The 16,694-nt window shown below is 44.9% G+C and overlaps 1 protein-coding gene across 2 annotated transcripts in view; it reads left to right on the top strand.

Annotated features, from left to right (window-relative positions):
- The window catches only part of MTR (5-methyltetrahydrofolate-homocysteine methyltransferase), a 95,099-nt gene that overhangs the window by 37,172 nt on the left and 41,233 nt on the right, over positions 1–16,694 (top strand). For both annotated transcript variants that reach the window (XM_073672544.1, XM_073672545.1), the window contains exons 13-18: positions 4,129–4,241; positions 5,993–6,133; positions 6,239–6,424; positions 14,817–14,996; positions 15,553–15,669; positions 16,267–16,407. In XM_073672544.1, coding sequence (XP_073528645.1) covers positions 4,129–4,241; positions 5,993–6,133; positions 6,239–6,424; positions 14,817–14,996; positions 15,553–15,669; positions 16,267–16,407 — 878 coding nt within the window. The remainder of the gene's footprint in view (positions 1–4,128; positions 4,242–5,992; positions 6,134–6,238; positions 6,425–14,816; positions 14,997–15,552; positions 15,670–16,266; positions 16,408–16,694) is intronic.

Here is a 16,694-nt window from a genome sequence, read left to right on the forward strand (position 1 = left end):
ACACAGGGGCTCTCCAAACGCAACATGGTGTCCGCTAACAATTTGAGCCGATTTTCCATTCAATTTGTTAGCGGACACCATGTCGCGTTTGGAGAGCCCCTGTGTGCCTAAACAGTGGAAACCCCCCACAAGTGACCCCATTTTGGAAACTAGACCCCTCAAGGATTTTATCAAGGGGTATAGTGAACATTTTGAACCCAGAGGTATGACGCACAATTTGATAACATTAGGTCATCATATTGAATAAGTTGTCATTAGTCTTGAGCGCAAGTGCTCGCTACTTGAGTTTGCATCGGGTACTCAGGTATGCACCATGTACTGCGTGTGCTCAAGTGACATGCTCGAGTCCCTGCCCCGCATGTTTCACGGTTATTAGACACCCAAAAAAAAACCATGCAGGGATCGCTCGTGCATGGCAGGCAATCCCCACAAAGTTTTTTTTGGCCGCGAAGCATATGGGGCGGAGACTCGAGCATGTCACTCAAATACCCACGATACTCAATGCATACCAGAGCACCCGATGCAAACTCAAGTAGCGATCACTTGCGCTCAACAACTACACTGTGTTCCAAATTATTATGCAAATAATATTTTCTCAGATTTTCCCAAATTACCTATATGAATTGCAGTCATTGTAATTTTCCAGTTAAATAACTATTAGAGTACAATTGAAAGGTTTTTGTACATACTGCTTATGATAACAGTATATTTTGAAAAAAATAAAAAACTATTATTTGCATAATAATTTGGAACACAGTGTAGTCGCCATATCGTCATCTTTTTTTCTTACTTTTGAAAAAAATCCTAACCCCAACCCTAACCCCAACCCCATCCCTAACCCTAGCACAACCCTAACCCGAGAGTTTATTTTTTACGCCGTTCCTCGTGCGGTATAAGTGATTAGACGACTTTATTCTTCGGGTCGGTGTGATTACAGCGATACCAGAATCAGGTGGGGTTTTTATGACTGACAGCTGTCACACACTAAAAGACGCATTTTTTGTAAAATCTAGTTTTTGCATCGCCATATTTTGAGAGCTATAATTTTTCCAGATTTTGGCAGACAGAGTCATGAGACGGCTTGTTTTTTGCGGGACAAGTTGACGTTTTTATTGGTGCCATTTTCAGGCACGTGACATTTTTTGATTGTTTTTTTTTTTTAATTCTGCTCCGCGTGTGGCAAAATTGATAAGGTAGCTTTATTCTTTGGGTCAGTACGTTTACAGCGGTACCACATTTATATCTTTTTTCTATGTTTTGGCGCTTTTACACAATAAAAGATGTTTTATAGAAAAAATTATTTTTTTGCATCGCTTTATTCTGAGAGCTATAACTTTTTGATTTTTCGGATGATGGAGCTGTATGGCGGCTTGTTTTTTGCGGGACAAGATGACGTTTTCAGTGGTACCATTTTTATTTATATTTGTCTTTTTGATTGCGTGTTCCATTTTTTGTTTGGCAGTATGATGATAAAGCATTGTTTTTTGCTTCGATTTTTTTATTTATTTAGTTTTTTTACCGTGTACACTGAAGGGGTTAACTAGTGGGACAGTTTTATAGGTCAGGTCGTTCCGGACGCGGCGATACCAAATATGTGTACTTTTTATTGTTTGTTTGCTTTTTTTTTTATAATAATATTTATTGATGGGTACATTATATTTTTATTTTTGGTGGATTATTTTTTTTTTAAATATTTTTACAATTTTTTTTTTTCTTTTTTTTCACTTTCTGAGAGTTTTTACACTTTTTACTTTGTCCCACTGTGGGACTTTCACTTTTTTTATTCTGATCGCCTGCATAGCATAGGGATGGAACACCATCCCTGTGCAATGCAGGCTGTCAGCACTGCACAGTGAGAAGATTGTTTGGTCGTGCACTGCGCATGACTAAACAATGTTCCTGCTGCCTGGTGACCCGGATGTTGTCATGACGACATCGGGTCGTCATGGCAACACCCGGGAAGCCACGGCAGACAGCGCTGGAGGCCGGAAGAGGAGGTGAGTATTGCGATCACCTCCCCTTGCCTCCGCAGTGCTGCGATCGACTTCGATCGCAGCATTGCGGGGGTTAATGTGCCGGGACCGCTCCCTGCACATAGTACCGGGTGTCAGCTGTGACAATCAGCTGACACCCGGCGGCGATCGCGCCCGCCCAGCCTGTGTGCGCGCGCGATCGCCATGACGTACTAATACGGGTCAGGCTCTTAAGTCCCAGGGCACAGACGTGTATTAATACGTCATGGGCTGTAAAGGGGTTAAACACCGCTGTGCTGATTGCGCCCGGTGCACCGCATACATATTCTAGAATACCCGATGCGTTTGAATCGGGCCACCCTCTAGTAGAGTATAATGCCCCTACACCAGAAATGGGCAATTCATTTTCCCAAGGGGCCACATGAGACCGTGACTGTTGTAGAGGGCTGAACCAATAGGCTGAAATTAATTCTCCTCAATATTAATATTAACATAATAATTATAATTATTTTATATTAATATTGCACCACTTTTAAGGTGTAATAAAAATAATAATAACAAATACTTACAATTAGAAATGTTGTATAATTCTTCTGATAAGCTATGTCACTTACCCCATATTCAGGGCATTGGAGTAACTTAGGTATCCATGGTTACAACCACTAGGAACTAACTGAGTGGTCGTAACCATGGATACCTAAGTTACTGCAATGCCTGCACATGGGGGAAGTGACTTAGCAAATCAGAAGCACTATACTGCATTTCTAATTGTAGATATTTGATGTTACACCTGCTACATATTGGGATAGATTCTCTTAGTTGGGAATACCCCTTTAAGTATGCTGACATGCTTCCAATATACAGCGCGAGCTCCACACAGTCTCCAATATACAGTGCGAGCCCCACATAGCCTCCATATATACAAAGTCAGCTCCACATAGCTTGCTATGTACATACAAACCTCCCATACACATAAAAAAAAAAAAAAAAAAGAAATCACCACATACTCACCTCGTTCCTGTTCCCTCGACTCTCTGCTCCTGTCTCCGGTGCACTGACTCTCTGCTGTGCACAGCTGACGCAATGAAATGATGTCATTGTGTCAGCTGTCTCACACGCTGATTGGTGTAAGAAGGGGCCAGCGGCCCCATCCTCCATCACTGTATTCACCACTCTCTTGGGGGAGGGGAGGAAGGAGGGGCATGGTGCGGGTGCTGCAGTAATACTGCATGAACTATTATTTAAGAATTGTGTAGCAGCTATTGTGGATACTTTGTGTGTAGATTTTTAGTTGGTGTGCCAACTTTGCCATGTTGATTTTTTTTTTCTCTCCCTCTGGTATCTTACCCTTATGTAGATTACATTTTCCAAGATGCCTCTAACTTTGCAGAGGGGGTAAAGTCTAATTTGTACTTGCTCTGCTCTGAGTTCTATTTAATGGCGATGGTGATAAATCATTGTTAAAAAAAATTGCTGTCCTCTAACTCACACTTCAGATTCTCATTGTGTCCTGTGTAATAGGTCTCCCCTGCCTCCTGCTTGCGATAGGTTTCTTCCTGCCAACTATTACAAGTAGGATTCAAGGAGAGCTGTTTGAAGCTGCATCTCAGAATGCATAATGAAAAATGTAATTGATTCAACTGTACTATGATGAAATAAATGGCATAGCTAGGTTATTGCTGGTGAAATAATATATATGAAAAAACCATTTTGTTGTAATACAACATTAATCCTCTGAATGTACTGTTGTATTTTGTTATAGTAATACAGGTGCATCTCACTAAATTAGAATATCATCAAAAAGTTAATTTATTTCAGTTCTTCAATACAAAAAGTGAAACTCCTATATTATATAAAGTCATTACAAACAGAATGATCTATTTCAAGTGTTTATTTCTGTTAATGTTGATGATTATGGCTTACAGCCAATGAAAACACAAAAGTCACTATCTCAGTAAATTAAAATAATTAACAGAAATGAACACTTGAAATAGATCACTCTGTTTGTAATGACTCTGTATAATGAGTTTCACTTTTTGTATTTAAGAACTGAAATAAATTTAACTTTTTGATGTTATTCTAATTTAGTGAGATGCACCTGTACCTTCAGAAATATAATCTGTAACATGAATTGGGTTTGATTATCTTTGCCCAGGTTTGGAACCATTTAGAATAGGGCCTTATACAAATTTTGTCAATATTGGGGAGCGATGTAATGTGGCCGGTTCAAGAAGATTTGCCAAGCTCATTATGGCAGGGAATTATGAGGTAAGTTGTGTTTAATGACGTATTGTATGTTTACTTCATGTCAGTATTATTTTAGTTTCATTGTGTGGATACAGCAGGGTATGGCCTTACAGTCTAGTACTTTCTGTCTGATATAGAGGGGAATACCCCTGTTTAGGACTGCACCCCATTTCATTTTCTATCAGCCAGAGCTATAGGACTGTACTGTGAGCAACTCTCAAGCTGGAGGACTCGGTATCTTTATGCATTACATGGATATGTTGTGCAATGCTATGTCTGCTGGTGAAACCCTACTGCAATCTGTGTGTCCTCTTAAGTGGTCCTAACTGGATAACCCCTTTAGCCATGAGTACCCCTGTATGAAAACCAGTATAGTAACAGCAGGAAATTGACTTGAGCATATAACTTGAGTAGTGTGAAATCTATAATATAACCAGGGATGTGTCCTCCTGTCTGAAGCCTCTATAGACTGAGCATGCTCAGTGTGACGCCATGACAACAATATGTCCAGGACAAGAGAGAAACAGATTCATCAGTGAGTACACCACCATATTATCAATACGTTATATATAATGCACTCAGGATAAGTGAGTACACCCCTATATTATCAGTACGTTATATATATAGCGCTCAGGATAAGTGAGTACACCCCCATATTATCAGTACGTTATATATACAGCGCTCAGGATAAGTGAGTACACCCCCATATTATCAGTACGTTATATATATACAGCGCTCAGGATAAGTGAGTACACCCCCATATTATCAGTACGTTATATATACAGCACTCAGGATAAGTGAGTACACCCCCCTGTATTCTCAGTACGTTATATATACAGCGCAAGTGAGTACACCCCCTGTATTCAGTACTTTATACATTCAGCACTCAGCGTAAGTGAGTACACCCCCCTGTATCCTCTGTACGTTATATATACAGCGCTCAGCGTAAGTGAGTACACCCCCCTGTATCCTCAGTACGTTATATATACAGCGCTCAGCGTAAGTGAGTACACCCCCCTGTATTCTCAGTACGTTATAAATACAGCGCTCAGCGTAAGTGAGTACACCCCCCCCCATGTATTCTCAGTACCTTATACATACAGCACTCGGCGTAAATGAGTACACTCCCTGTATTTTCAGTATGTTATATATATATATATATATATATATATATACAGTGCTCAGCATAAGTGAGTACACCCCCTGTATTCTCAGTACCTTATACATACAGCACTCAGCGTGAGTACACCCCCCTTGTATTCTCAGTACGTTATATATACAGCGCTCAGCGTGAGTACACCCCCCTTGTATTCTCAGTACGTTATATATACAGCGCTCAGCGTAAGTGAGTACACCCCCCCATGTATTCTCAGTACCTTATACATACAGCACTCAGCGTAAGTGAGTACACCCCCCTTGTATTCTCAGTACGTTATATATACAGCACTCAGCGTAAGTGAGTACACCCCCCTGTATTCTCAGTGCGTCTTATATATTCTGGACGCGTCCTTCTGTCTGAAGACGGGATGGGTGGCGGCTGCGCAGTGAGGCGCCGGAGTCAGCACTTGTGCATGCCACACTACGGCGTTTTATTGAAGACACTGTATATGCGAATTCGCAGACAATGTCTTTAAAAAAAATGGTGCAGGATAGCGCAGTATGCGCACGTGCTGACTCCGGTGCCATAAATAAAATAAAAATGTACCCATAAAAAAGCTTGCAATAGCTAGTGTCTTTATAACCAAGTTCATTCTGATATGTTTTCCTAACAGGAAGCACTTACAGTCGCAAAAGCGCAAGTAGAGATGGGTGCGCAAATCCTTGATATTAATATGGATGACGGCATGCTGGACGGCCCCAGAGCCATGGCGCGGTTCTGTAATTACATCGCGTCTGAGCCTGATATTGCTAAGGTAAACCTCTCATTGTGCTGTATTTTCTTTATATATTGAGGTGTAATGGGATACATCAGGCTGCCTCATTATTTTTATAACATATTTTAATATTTAACCTCACAGGTACCACTATGTATTGATTCGTCCAATTTTGATGTGATTGAAGCTGGGCTGAAATGCTGCCAAGGAAAATGTATAGTGAACAGCATCAGTCTGAAAGAGGGGGAAGAAGACTTTCTGGCAAAAGCCAAGAAGATAAAACAGTTTGGTGCGGCGGTGGTCATCATGGCTTTTGATGAAGTGGGGCAGGTATGGTTTTTTCTTCTGTAGGTCATTTCTGAATGTGACCATATACATTGCATGTCTGTGTATGGCCGTGTATATTAGATAGATGTTGGCAGGGTCTGTTCACAATGAATGCGTTTGGAGGTAGTTCTGGGCTGAGGAAACAAGGATTGTATAACCTGATGGGGCGGACACCGCACTTACTTTTCCCACTGCTATCTTATAGCCACATTACAAGCAGAAAAGGGACATTACATATTCACAACACTATTTTGCTGCATTAAATTAATAGTAAACATTTGCATGTAAGAATTGTACAATCACTCATGAATTTTCTGGAAAATTTGAATGTTCTTTACATTAATGGTTGAGCTCTGTAAATCAATTAAACATGATTTAACTCCTTAGTGACCGGACCAAATTTTTTAAAATCTGACGTGTCACTTTATGTAGTAATAACTCTGAAATGTTTCAACATATCCCATTAATTTTTGAGATTGTTTTTCTCTATCGCTTCATTGGGGACACAGGACCATGGGGTGTATGCTGTTGTCACTAGGAGGTTAACACTAGGCAAAAAAAGAAAAAAGCTCCTCCTCTGCAGTATACACCCGCCTATAGGCACCAAGCTCACCAGTTTAAGCTTAGTGTCTGTAGGAGGTAGACCTGGATCCTACTGATCCAACCCTGTTGTGTTTTATTAAAGTTTTCTTCTTTATTTTTCAGATACAGCTCTTCAGGGTTAACAGGGAACACTGCGTCCCCTATTATCCCCATTCTCAAGCGACCGAGAGAGCAGTGTGGCATTTCCCACATCGCCCACTCTCGGACCCGCTGGGCAGGACCTATCCCCTGTCACCTTCGGGTGTCTCAGATTGATTCTTGGTGGCCAGTCCTTGCCCATTCCCCACCCCAGCCCCCTCTTCGGATCGGCCTGGGAGGGAGACGGTGGTCACTACGGTGACCTTCCCCCCAGATTTTTGGGTTGACACAGTCTCTTGCACTGTCCAGGATCGGTCAATACGGGAAGGAGCAAGAGCCAGGATCCCCCCTATCCTCAGAGGACCTCCTGTGTATATCCTGAGAGGGAAAGAGGAAGAAGAGTCATCGAGAAAGGTACCCTCCCTGCTGCCTCCTCAGTCCCAGGTCCCTCACATCTCATGGGCCCCGTAAATCCTGGGATAATAAAGGGGGCATCACATTTCCCCACCGACGCTTACTTACAGCAGCACTTGGCCACGCCCCCTCACCTCACAGACATCGGGAAGAGAACCGAGGGCCTCGGACTCACTGTAGCATGGCGTCCCCCTCAGCATGGCGTCCCCCACAGCCCCCCCCCATTCTCTGTCCTTTTTTGCGCAGCATATCTGCCCGCGCTTTCTCTGTCGGGGGCGGTTCGGGTGGGCGTTACGCTTTCCGGCGGGTATACGCCCCTCCCGAAAACCGGCCAATCAGGACCGAGGAGCAATATGACGCTTTCGTCATGCCCACTTTTATCTCGGGGGCCTATCAGCGGCCGAGTTCTTAAGCCCGCCTCCATCCCTTCTGCCTATCAGAGCTTTAGCTCCCCTAGCTCACTCAGGGCAGCACGCTCCGCTCCGGCTCCGCCCCTCTACGCTGCTCTCGTTCTGGCTCCGGCAGCATTATTCTGTGACTGCCTCATCATCGCAGCCCTGCTCCTGTCTCCGCGGCTCCGGACCTTCCGACGGGGGATACGGGACCGTGCCCATTACAGACCGGGTAGGCCCTACTCTGCCACTTCCACACAGCATAGGCTCCCTCCTCTGCAGTATTCCTGGTTAGGCATATATGCCCAATCCCAGGGAGCTTTCTGTCCGTCCCACTCACACAGTCACATATTACCACTATGCTCTTTGCAGTACTAAGTGGCCCGCGGGTCTGACAATGGCCTTCTGCTCGACCTGCAAGCCTCCCACCATGCTGGCACCCCAAGACCCCCCCACCGCCCAGGACGAGGTAACTCTCAGCCCCCCCCCCTTCCCCCTCCGGAGTGGGCTGTTGCTATGTCCCAGTCTGCCTCTGACCTCACCAAGGTATCTAAATTTCTGGTGCAGGTCCTAGAACGTTTGCCCATGCTATCCACGGCCACCAGTGCTCCGAATGTTCCAACGGACGATTCGCAGGCACCCCTGCCCCTTCCTTCTAAGGGCGGACCGAGGGCACGTTCTCAGAAACGGACTCACACAAGCTCATCCTCCAGCTCTCTAGACTCCAAATTGCTCCCTGCATCTCGCACCTCTTCCCCAGAGGTCGCTTCCGGATCAGACACGGATTCAGATTCTGACTCTGGATCCGACACGGACCAATATTCTAGAGTCCAGGACATGGTTGACAGCCTTATATCGGCTGTCAATCAGACTCTGCATGTTAAAGAGGACAAGAGCCCTTCTCAGGACTACTCCGTTTCCTTCAAGAGAATAAAGCGCCCGGCACGCACTTTTTCTAACCATTCAGAATTTGATGGTGTCTTTCAGAAACAATGGGAGCATCCTGAGAAGCGCTTCACTGGAAAGAAACAGTTAGACATGCTATACCCCTTTAACCACGACCTCGTCAGCAGATGGACGGAGTCCCCTTCTGTGGATCCTCCTGTCTCTCGTCTCTCAGCTAAGACGGTACTGCCCCTTCCAGACGGTTCTTCCCTCAAGGACACTACGGATAGACAGGTTGAGGCCTTGGCTAAGTCAGCCTTTGAGGCCGCTGGCACCTCCCTTTGTCCTTCCTTCGCCTCAACTTTTGGTATCAAAAGCAGTCTCCACATGGGCCAAACAGCTGAGGCAGGGCATCCTCACCAGGGCTTCCCCAGACGATCTGACTGACCTAGCGGATCAGATCGCCCACGCAGGGAAATATCTCCTCACGGCGTCCCTTGACGCCGCTACCTTTTCAGCCCGCGTCTCCAGCAATATCATCGCCATACATAGGATTCTTTGGCTGAAGGCTTGGAACGCCGATCCGGCTTCCAAGAAATCACTAACAAATCTCCGTTTTCAGGGCTCCAGACTATTTGGGTCTAAATTAGACCAGATCATCTCCGATGCCACTGGGGGCAAGAGCACTTCTCTTCCTCAGCCGAGACCTAATCGCCCCTTTCCTAGGAAACGTTGCCTTCAGTTTCGGTCCTTTCGTTGGTTCGCTCAACCAGGACCCTCCTCTCAACAGGACCGTACCCCAGCGCAGCTGGACAAACGTAAGCCTACCTTTAGGCCCACTCCCAACTGGCGCACAAAGGGTCGCTCTTCCAAGCCCTCTGGATCCCGATCACAATCCAACAGATTTTCCTCAGCATGACGGGTCACCCCCACCTGGGTTTCCTCCCAGGGTGGGTGACCGTCTACTTCTGTTCCGAGACCCTTGGGTATCGGCAATAGAGGATGCCTGGGTCAAGGAGATAGTGACCTCAGGCTACAAGATCGAGTTCAACGCCATACCAAGAACACTATTTCTCAGGTCCCGCCACCCGCATCCATCTCTACTTCCCGGTTTCCTTCAGGCCATTGCCTCCCTTCTGCACTCAGGAGTAACAGTTCCAGTCCCCCTTCAAGAAAGGTGTTCGGGTTTCTACTCAAATCTTTTCATCGTTCCAAAAAAGGACAGCTCACTATGTCCGATCCTAGACCTCAAACAACTAGACCGACTGGTACGCATACGGCACTTCAGAATGGAGTCCCTCAGGTCGGTAATCGCCTCGATGGAGGCCGGGGAATACCTATGTTCAGTGGATATTCAGGATGCATATCTTCATATCCCAATCTGCGCACCACATCAGAAGTTCCTTCTATTTGCCTTCCAGAATGCACATTACCAGTTCACTTCTCTCCACTTCGGGCTTGCATCCGCCCCGAGGGTTTTCACACAGGTAATGGCGACGGTCATGGCCATTCTACGAGCCAGGGGGATTGTAATTATCCCCTACCTCAACGACCTAATGATCAAGGGTCCCACGTTCAGGGACTGCCTCCACAGTCTCCAGATCACTCTGAACACTCTTTCTCGGTTAGGCTGTCTGATCAACACAGACAAATCCTCCCTGGTCCCGTCTCAGTGCTTAACCTTTCTAGGGATGCAGTTAGACACAACCCATGCCGGGGTCGTTCTCCCGAGGGAGAAGATAAACTCTCTCCATCGGGGGATTCACCTTCTCTCCGACCCAAATCCACGCCGTCTTCGCCTGTGCATGAGTGTCTTGGGAAAAATGGTGGCAGCTATGGAAGCTGTCCCGTTTGCCCTGTTCCATACCCGGCCTCTTCAACTGGCCCTTCTGTCGGCATGGGACAAGAACCCGTCGTCTCTAGATCGACGCATCAGGATACCTCTTCATGTGAGAAGGTCATTAATATGGTGGACTCTTCCTTCTTCCTTTAGACCCAGGAGGTCATTCCTACCACTTCGCTGGCAGGTGGTCACGACCGATGCCAGCCTCATCGGTTGGGGGGCAGTCTTCCTCCACCACACAGCGCAGGGCCGTTGGAGTCTCCACGAAGCCTCCCTACCGATCAATATCTTGGAGATAAGGGCAATTTACCTGGCGTTGCATCACTGGCAGGACATTATTGCAGGGTTCCCAGTCCACGTACAATCGGACAACGCCACGGCGGTGGCATATATAAACCGTTAGGGAGGAACGCGCAGCAAGTCCGTCTTGAAAGAGGTGACAAGAGTGCTAGTTTGGACCGAGAACACTGTTCCGGCAATATCAGCAGTACACATCCCGGGGGTCGACAATTGGGCGGCTGACTTCCTCAGTCGGCAGGGCTTTGCCTCAGGAGAATGGTCTCTCCATCCCGAGGTGTTCCCTCAGATATGCTCACGATGGGGCACGCCGGACGTCGACCTCATGGCGTCTCGGTTAAACCACAAAGTTCCATCCTTCGTAGCCCGGTCCCGCGATCCCCTTGCGACCGCTCAAGATGCGCTTGTCATCTCATGGTCTCAGTTCCAGCTGCCCTATCTCTTTCCCCCTCTACCATTGATCCCTCGGGTCGTCAAAAAGATCAAGACAGAGGGAGTACCGGTAATTCTAATAGCCCCAGATTGGCCCAGACGTGTCTGGTACGCAGATCTAGTAAACCTGCTCGTCGACTCCCCCTGAAGACTACCGGACCGTCCGGACCTCCTCTCTCAGGGACCTATGCTTCATCAGAGTTCTCGTTCTCTGAATTTAATGGCATGGCCGTTGAGGCCGCAGTGTTGAGGAAGGCGGGTTTTGCGGACAATGTCATCCAGACCCTAATTAGTGCCAGGAAACCCGCAACCTGACGCATATACCACAGAACCTGGAGAGCCTTTTTTTGTCACTGCGAGAAGGATCGGCTAGCTCCCATGTCCTTTTCGCTACCGGTCATTTTGGCTTTCCTTCAGTCTGGCCTGGAGGCGGGACTCTCTCAAAGGCCAAGTTTCGGCCTTGTCCATTCTATTCCAGCGTAACTTGGCTTTCTGTCCTCAGGTCAAGACGTTTCTGCAAGGGGTAGCTCACCTGGCGCCGCCTTATCGTCCCCCGGTGGATCCATGGGACCTTAACATGGTCCTGAGCGTCCTTCAACAGCCCCCCGTTTGAACCCATTCGGGACATCTCAGCCTCTCTTCTCTCTTGGAAGGTGGCCTTTCTGGTGGCTGTTACCTCTATTTAGGAGGGTTGCAGAGCTCGCAGCCCTCTCTTGTCGGTCGCCTTTTCTGGTCTTCCATCAAGACAAGGTAGTGCTCAGGCCAGTGCCTTCCTTTTTGCCAAAAGTAGTCTCCTCTTTCCACATCAATGAGGACATTGTTTTGCCTTCCTTCTGCCGACTCCAGTGCACCCTCGGGAGAAATCCCTGCACAATCTGGATCTGGTCACAGCTCTACGTGTGTACCTTTCTTTAACGGCTTCCCTTCGGCGTTCGGACGCCCTGTTTGTCATTCCTGAGGGGCACAGCAAAGGGTCTCCCTGCTTCCAAGTCAACCATCGCCCGTTGGATACGTTCGACCATTTTGGAGGCATATTGCGTCTCAGACAAATCTCCCCCTCCGGGGGTAAGGGCTCACTCTACCCGGGCGGTGGGGGCCTCTTGGGCTGTTCGCCATCAGGCTTCAGCTCTCAGATCTGTAAGGCCGTAACAGTCTTCACTCCACACCTTTTCAAGGTTTTACAAGGTCCACACTTATTCATTGGCTGATGCCAGTCTTGGACGGAAGGTTCTGCAGGCAGCGGTTGCCTGCAGTCAGACCTAGTCTGTGGCTACCTTTTTCTGTTCTCCCACCCTAGGGACTGCTTTTGGACGTCCCATTGTCCTGTGTCCCTCAATGAAGCGATAAAGAAAGAGGGATTTTTGGTACTCACCGTAAAATCTCTTTCTTGGAGCCTTCATTGGGGGACACAGCACCCTCCCTGATTTTAAGCATAGCTACAGTGGGCCCTGTTGGGCATCTAATTTAGTTTTCACGGTTGTGCCCCGTTAGGCATTGCATAGTTAATTGTTTTAAGTTCCTCCTACTGCTTTAGCCACTAACTGGCGAGCTTGGTGCCTGTAGGCGGGTGTATACTGCGTAGGAGGAGCTTTTTTCTTTTTTTGCCTAGTGTCAACCTCCTAGTGACAACCGCATACACCCCATGGTCATGTGTCCCCCAATGAAGGCTCCAAGAAAGAGATTTTACGGTGAGTAACAAAAATCCCTCTTTTCGTGACACATTATACTTTATAATAATTGTAAATTTAAGTCAATATGTTTTCCTTTTATTTATAAATATATCAGAAATTTGACAAAAATGTAAAAAAAGTGCAATTTTCAAACTTTGAATCATTATCCCTTTAATCCAGATAGTCAGACCACACAACAATATTAATAAATAACATTTCCCTCATGTCTGCCTTACATCAGCACCATTTGTAAAATTGTTGTTTTATTTTGTTAACACTTTAGAAGGTTTAAAAATATAGCAGTAATTTTTTAATTTTTTCATGGAAATTTACAAAATGTATTTTTATAGGGACCTGTTCCATTTTGAAGTGACTTTGGGGGTCCTATATATTGGAAACCACCAAAAAGTGACACCTTTTTAAAAATCACACCCCTCAATGTATTCAAAACTGTCAGGTAGTTTATTAACCCCTCAGGTGCGTTTCAGAAATTAATGCAAAGTGGAATGACCGGAACGAAAAAGTGTATTTTTATCACCTAAATTTTCATAACTTCTGAACAGACCCCTATACCCTGCAGACTCTAAGGCCGTTATTTGGCCATGAACTGCCATGGCAAACATCAGGACCACACAATCAAGATTTCAGGGTGCCAAAGGGGTTAAAGAGGGAGCCCCCACACTCTGTTAACGATTTAGATTCTGTAGTCACTATTGACAGCAGCATCTAAGGGGTTAAACGCAGGGCTGTGGAGTCGGTGCCCATTTTGGTGGAGTCAGAGTTGGAGTTGGTATAAAATGGACCGACTCAGACTCCTAAAATATATAATAAATTGGGTACAGTAGTTCAATGCAGTTTGTGGGGAATATTTTTTTCATAAGAATTTGGGAAAGTTATGAAATGTCCTATAAATGTCTGTCCTATTCCCGATCTAAGGGTCTAGACTGTTAGCTGAGAAAAATGTGTCCTACCGTAAATTTATCACTTAAACATGAGCCATGTATGAGGGAGTCGGAGAGGGAGTCGGAGTTGGAGTTGGAGTCGGTGTCATGGAAATTGAGGAGTGGGAGTCGAAGGTTTGGCTTACAGAGTCCACAGCCCTGGTTAAACAACCATAATCAGTGTCAACACTTATTGTGCCTGATGCAACAAGTGTCAGCTATAGTGAACAGCCGACAGCTACAGGATTGTCACCTGTATGGTGATGCTAGTCTCTTATATCGTAGGACAGTAAAAAGAGGTATTGATGGTCACTAAGGGGTTAAAACTGTTGTCTCAAGTCCCTAACTTCTGGAGTGCCCTGCTCACCAGCGTCCTGGCTTGCTGTTTGCCAGGGGCGGTGCACTCCTGATGATTGACAGGTCCAGCAGCATGGCTGAGCCCGAACATCCCACTTTCCAATGCTGCAAACAGAAGCAACTTTATCTCTGCTGCATCGTGAGAGCACAGAGGTACTAAAGCTGGCTGTATCTGGCTGTACCTGGCTATCTGGCTGACTTGTGCTTGTATAACAAATCGCTTGCAAGCGTGTGTTTCTCGCCTAGGAAACCAGCCACCTCTTATAAACTACAAAGGTGGCCAGTTAACATGCTCTACAAGCAGTACACTAGAGAATTTAGAATTATTTGTTATTGAGAACAGAGAATTTTTAATAAAAGCTAAATTTCTAAGTTGCGTGTTTATACAAGCACTTTGCAATTTTATACATTCTATAAGATGAGCCAGCCCCTCTAAGATGTACTGTTAATGTGTGTATTTATCATTCATTTCCATTCATATAGGCTACAGATGCAGAAACAAAAGTCAGCATTTGCACAAGAGCCTACAATCTGTTGGTTAATAAATTGAAATTTAACCCCACTGATATCATATTTGATCCAAATATCTTAACAATTGGCACTGGCATGGAGGAGCATGATAAGTATGCAATTTACTTTATTGAAGCCACCAAAACAATAAAGGTAAGTAGCAACATACACTAAATATTCAGGGGTTCATGCAAACTCTTTCCTTATTGATGCTTTTGTTATTTGCAATGCTGGGTCTAAGGTCTCATGCAGACGAGCATATAAATCGGACGTGTACTGTCTGATTTTTGATCAGATGGCACACGCACAACACACTGACCCATATAATTCAGTGGCACTGTCCAGATGACCGATTTTACTCTCGGTCCGACTGTTTTCTCTTCGGAGTCTTGGATGAGACTCACCCATTCAAGTTTATTGGTGCGTTAAAAAAAAAAAAAAATTACATCTCACACAAAAACATCCATGTGACATCTGATTTTTACGACTACATTTCCATTATTAACCTTGGAAATAGTGTTTGACAATGTACATTTCTGAATATAGATGTATGAAAACGTATTGCACACAGTGCATGTATATTAAAATAACACTCGGAAGGGAGAACGTTCAAGGAAGATACTCTGTAAATAGCAATTACAATATGACTGGCATCATCACTGTAATTTGGTATTGGTAATTTTTACAAATTATTTTGTTCTTTTATAAGGAAACACTAAAAGGGGCGAAGGTCAGTGGAGGTCTATCCAACCTTTCTTTCTCATTTCGAGGTATGGATGCCATTAGAGAATCCATGCATTCAGTATTTCTCTATCACGCTATTAAGGTAATGATTTAATTAGAATTATTCACTTTCATAGGTATGTGCTTTTTGGATCTGTTGGATTTTGGGCTTATTATTTTTGCTATTGTCTTTGTGTTTGCACAATATATTTGCAATATGTCATTATGGTAAATGTCATTGATGACCCTTAGTTTTAACATTAAGTAGGGGTCTCATTACCTGAAACTTCAGCAGTAATGTGTTTTGACATATCAAAAGCCACATAATACTTTTTGTGTATTATTTTTTTTTTTTGCATATGACAAAACAACTTATAGAAACACATGCTGTTACTCTTTACATCACAATAAATGCTGACTCCTATCCTATCTCTGTGCAGTAAAGCTACGCTATAGTCTTACTAGCAACAAATAGGAAAGCAAATCACTAATTTCATAAATACTAAAATACATGACTTCTGAAGATCTCTCATTACCTTCAGTGAAATGTGCGTGTTTTGTTTTGCATTTTATTAGCTCATTTTCCAGTGTTTCAACCAAGAAATCAGTGTAGTTGCATAAGTAAATCACAAAGGCACGATGGCCTCATGTCTTACCTTGCAGAATGATGCAGTGTTGTATTGTTCTGTGTCATCTGTAGATTGGCATGGACATGGGGATCGTAAATGCGGGAAACCTTCCTGTCTACGATGACATTGATAAAGAATTACTCCAGCTGTGTGAACACCTCATTTGGAATAAGGATCCCGAAGCAACAGAGAAGCTTTTAAAATATGCACAGGTTTGTAGTGAGCGCAACATAGCACGCTTATTTAGTGAAGTTGTATTTAAAGATCACCTATCAACAGGCAAGGGCTGCCCTTTTTATTTAAGAGAGTAGGCAGAATCAAAAGGAGGTACATTTTCTAAATGGCACTCATTAACAAAAAAGGTCCCTAATGTCCATTTAAAAGACCTGACTTTCTAGCCAAAAGTCTTGTCTGAATTTCAGGGTTGTGGGATCTCAGCATGCAAAGCGGATTCCCACTACCCTCTGTGGCCTTCCTCACTGTGAAAGAGTGTGATGTC

This window comes from Phyllobates terribilis, unplaced genomic scaffold, assembly GCF_046119375.1.
Source record: "Phyllobates terribilis strain yellow unplaced genomic scaffold, ASM4611937v1 Scaffold_3__8_contigs__length_932513732, whole genome shotgun sequence".
NCBI lineage: Eukaryota > Metazoa > Chordata > Amphibia > Anura > Dendrobatidae > Phyllobates > Phyllobates terribilis.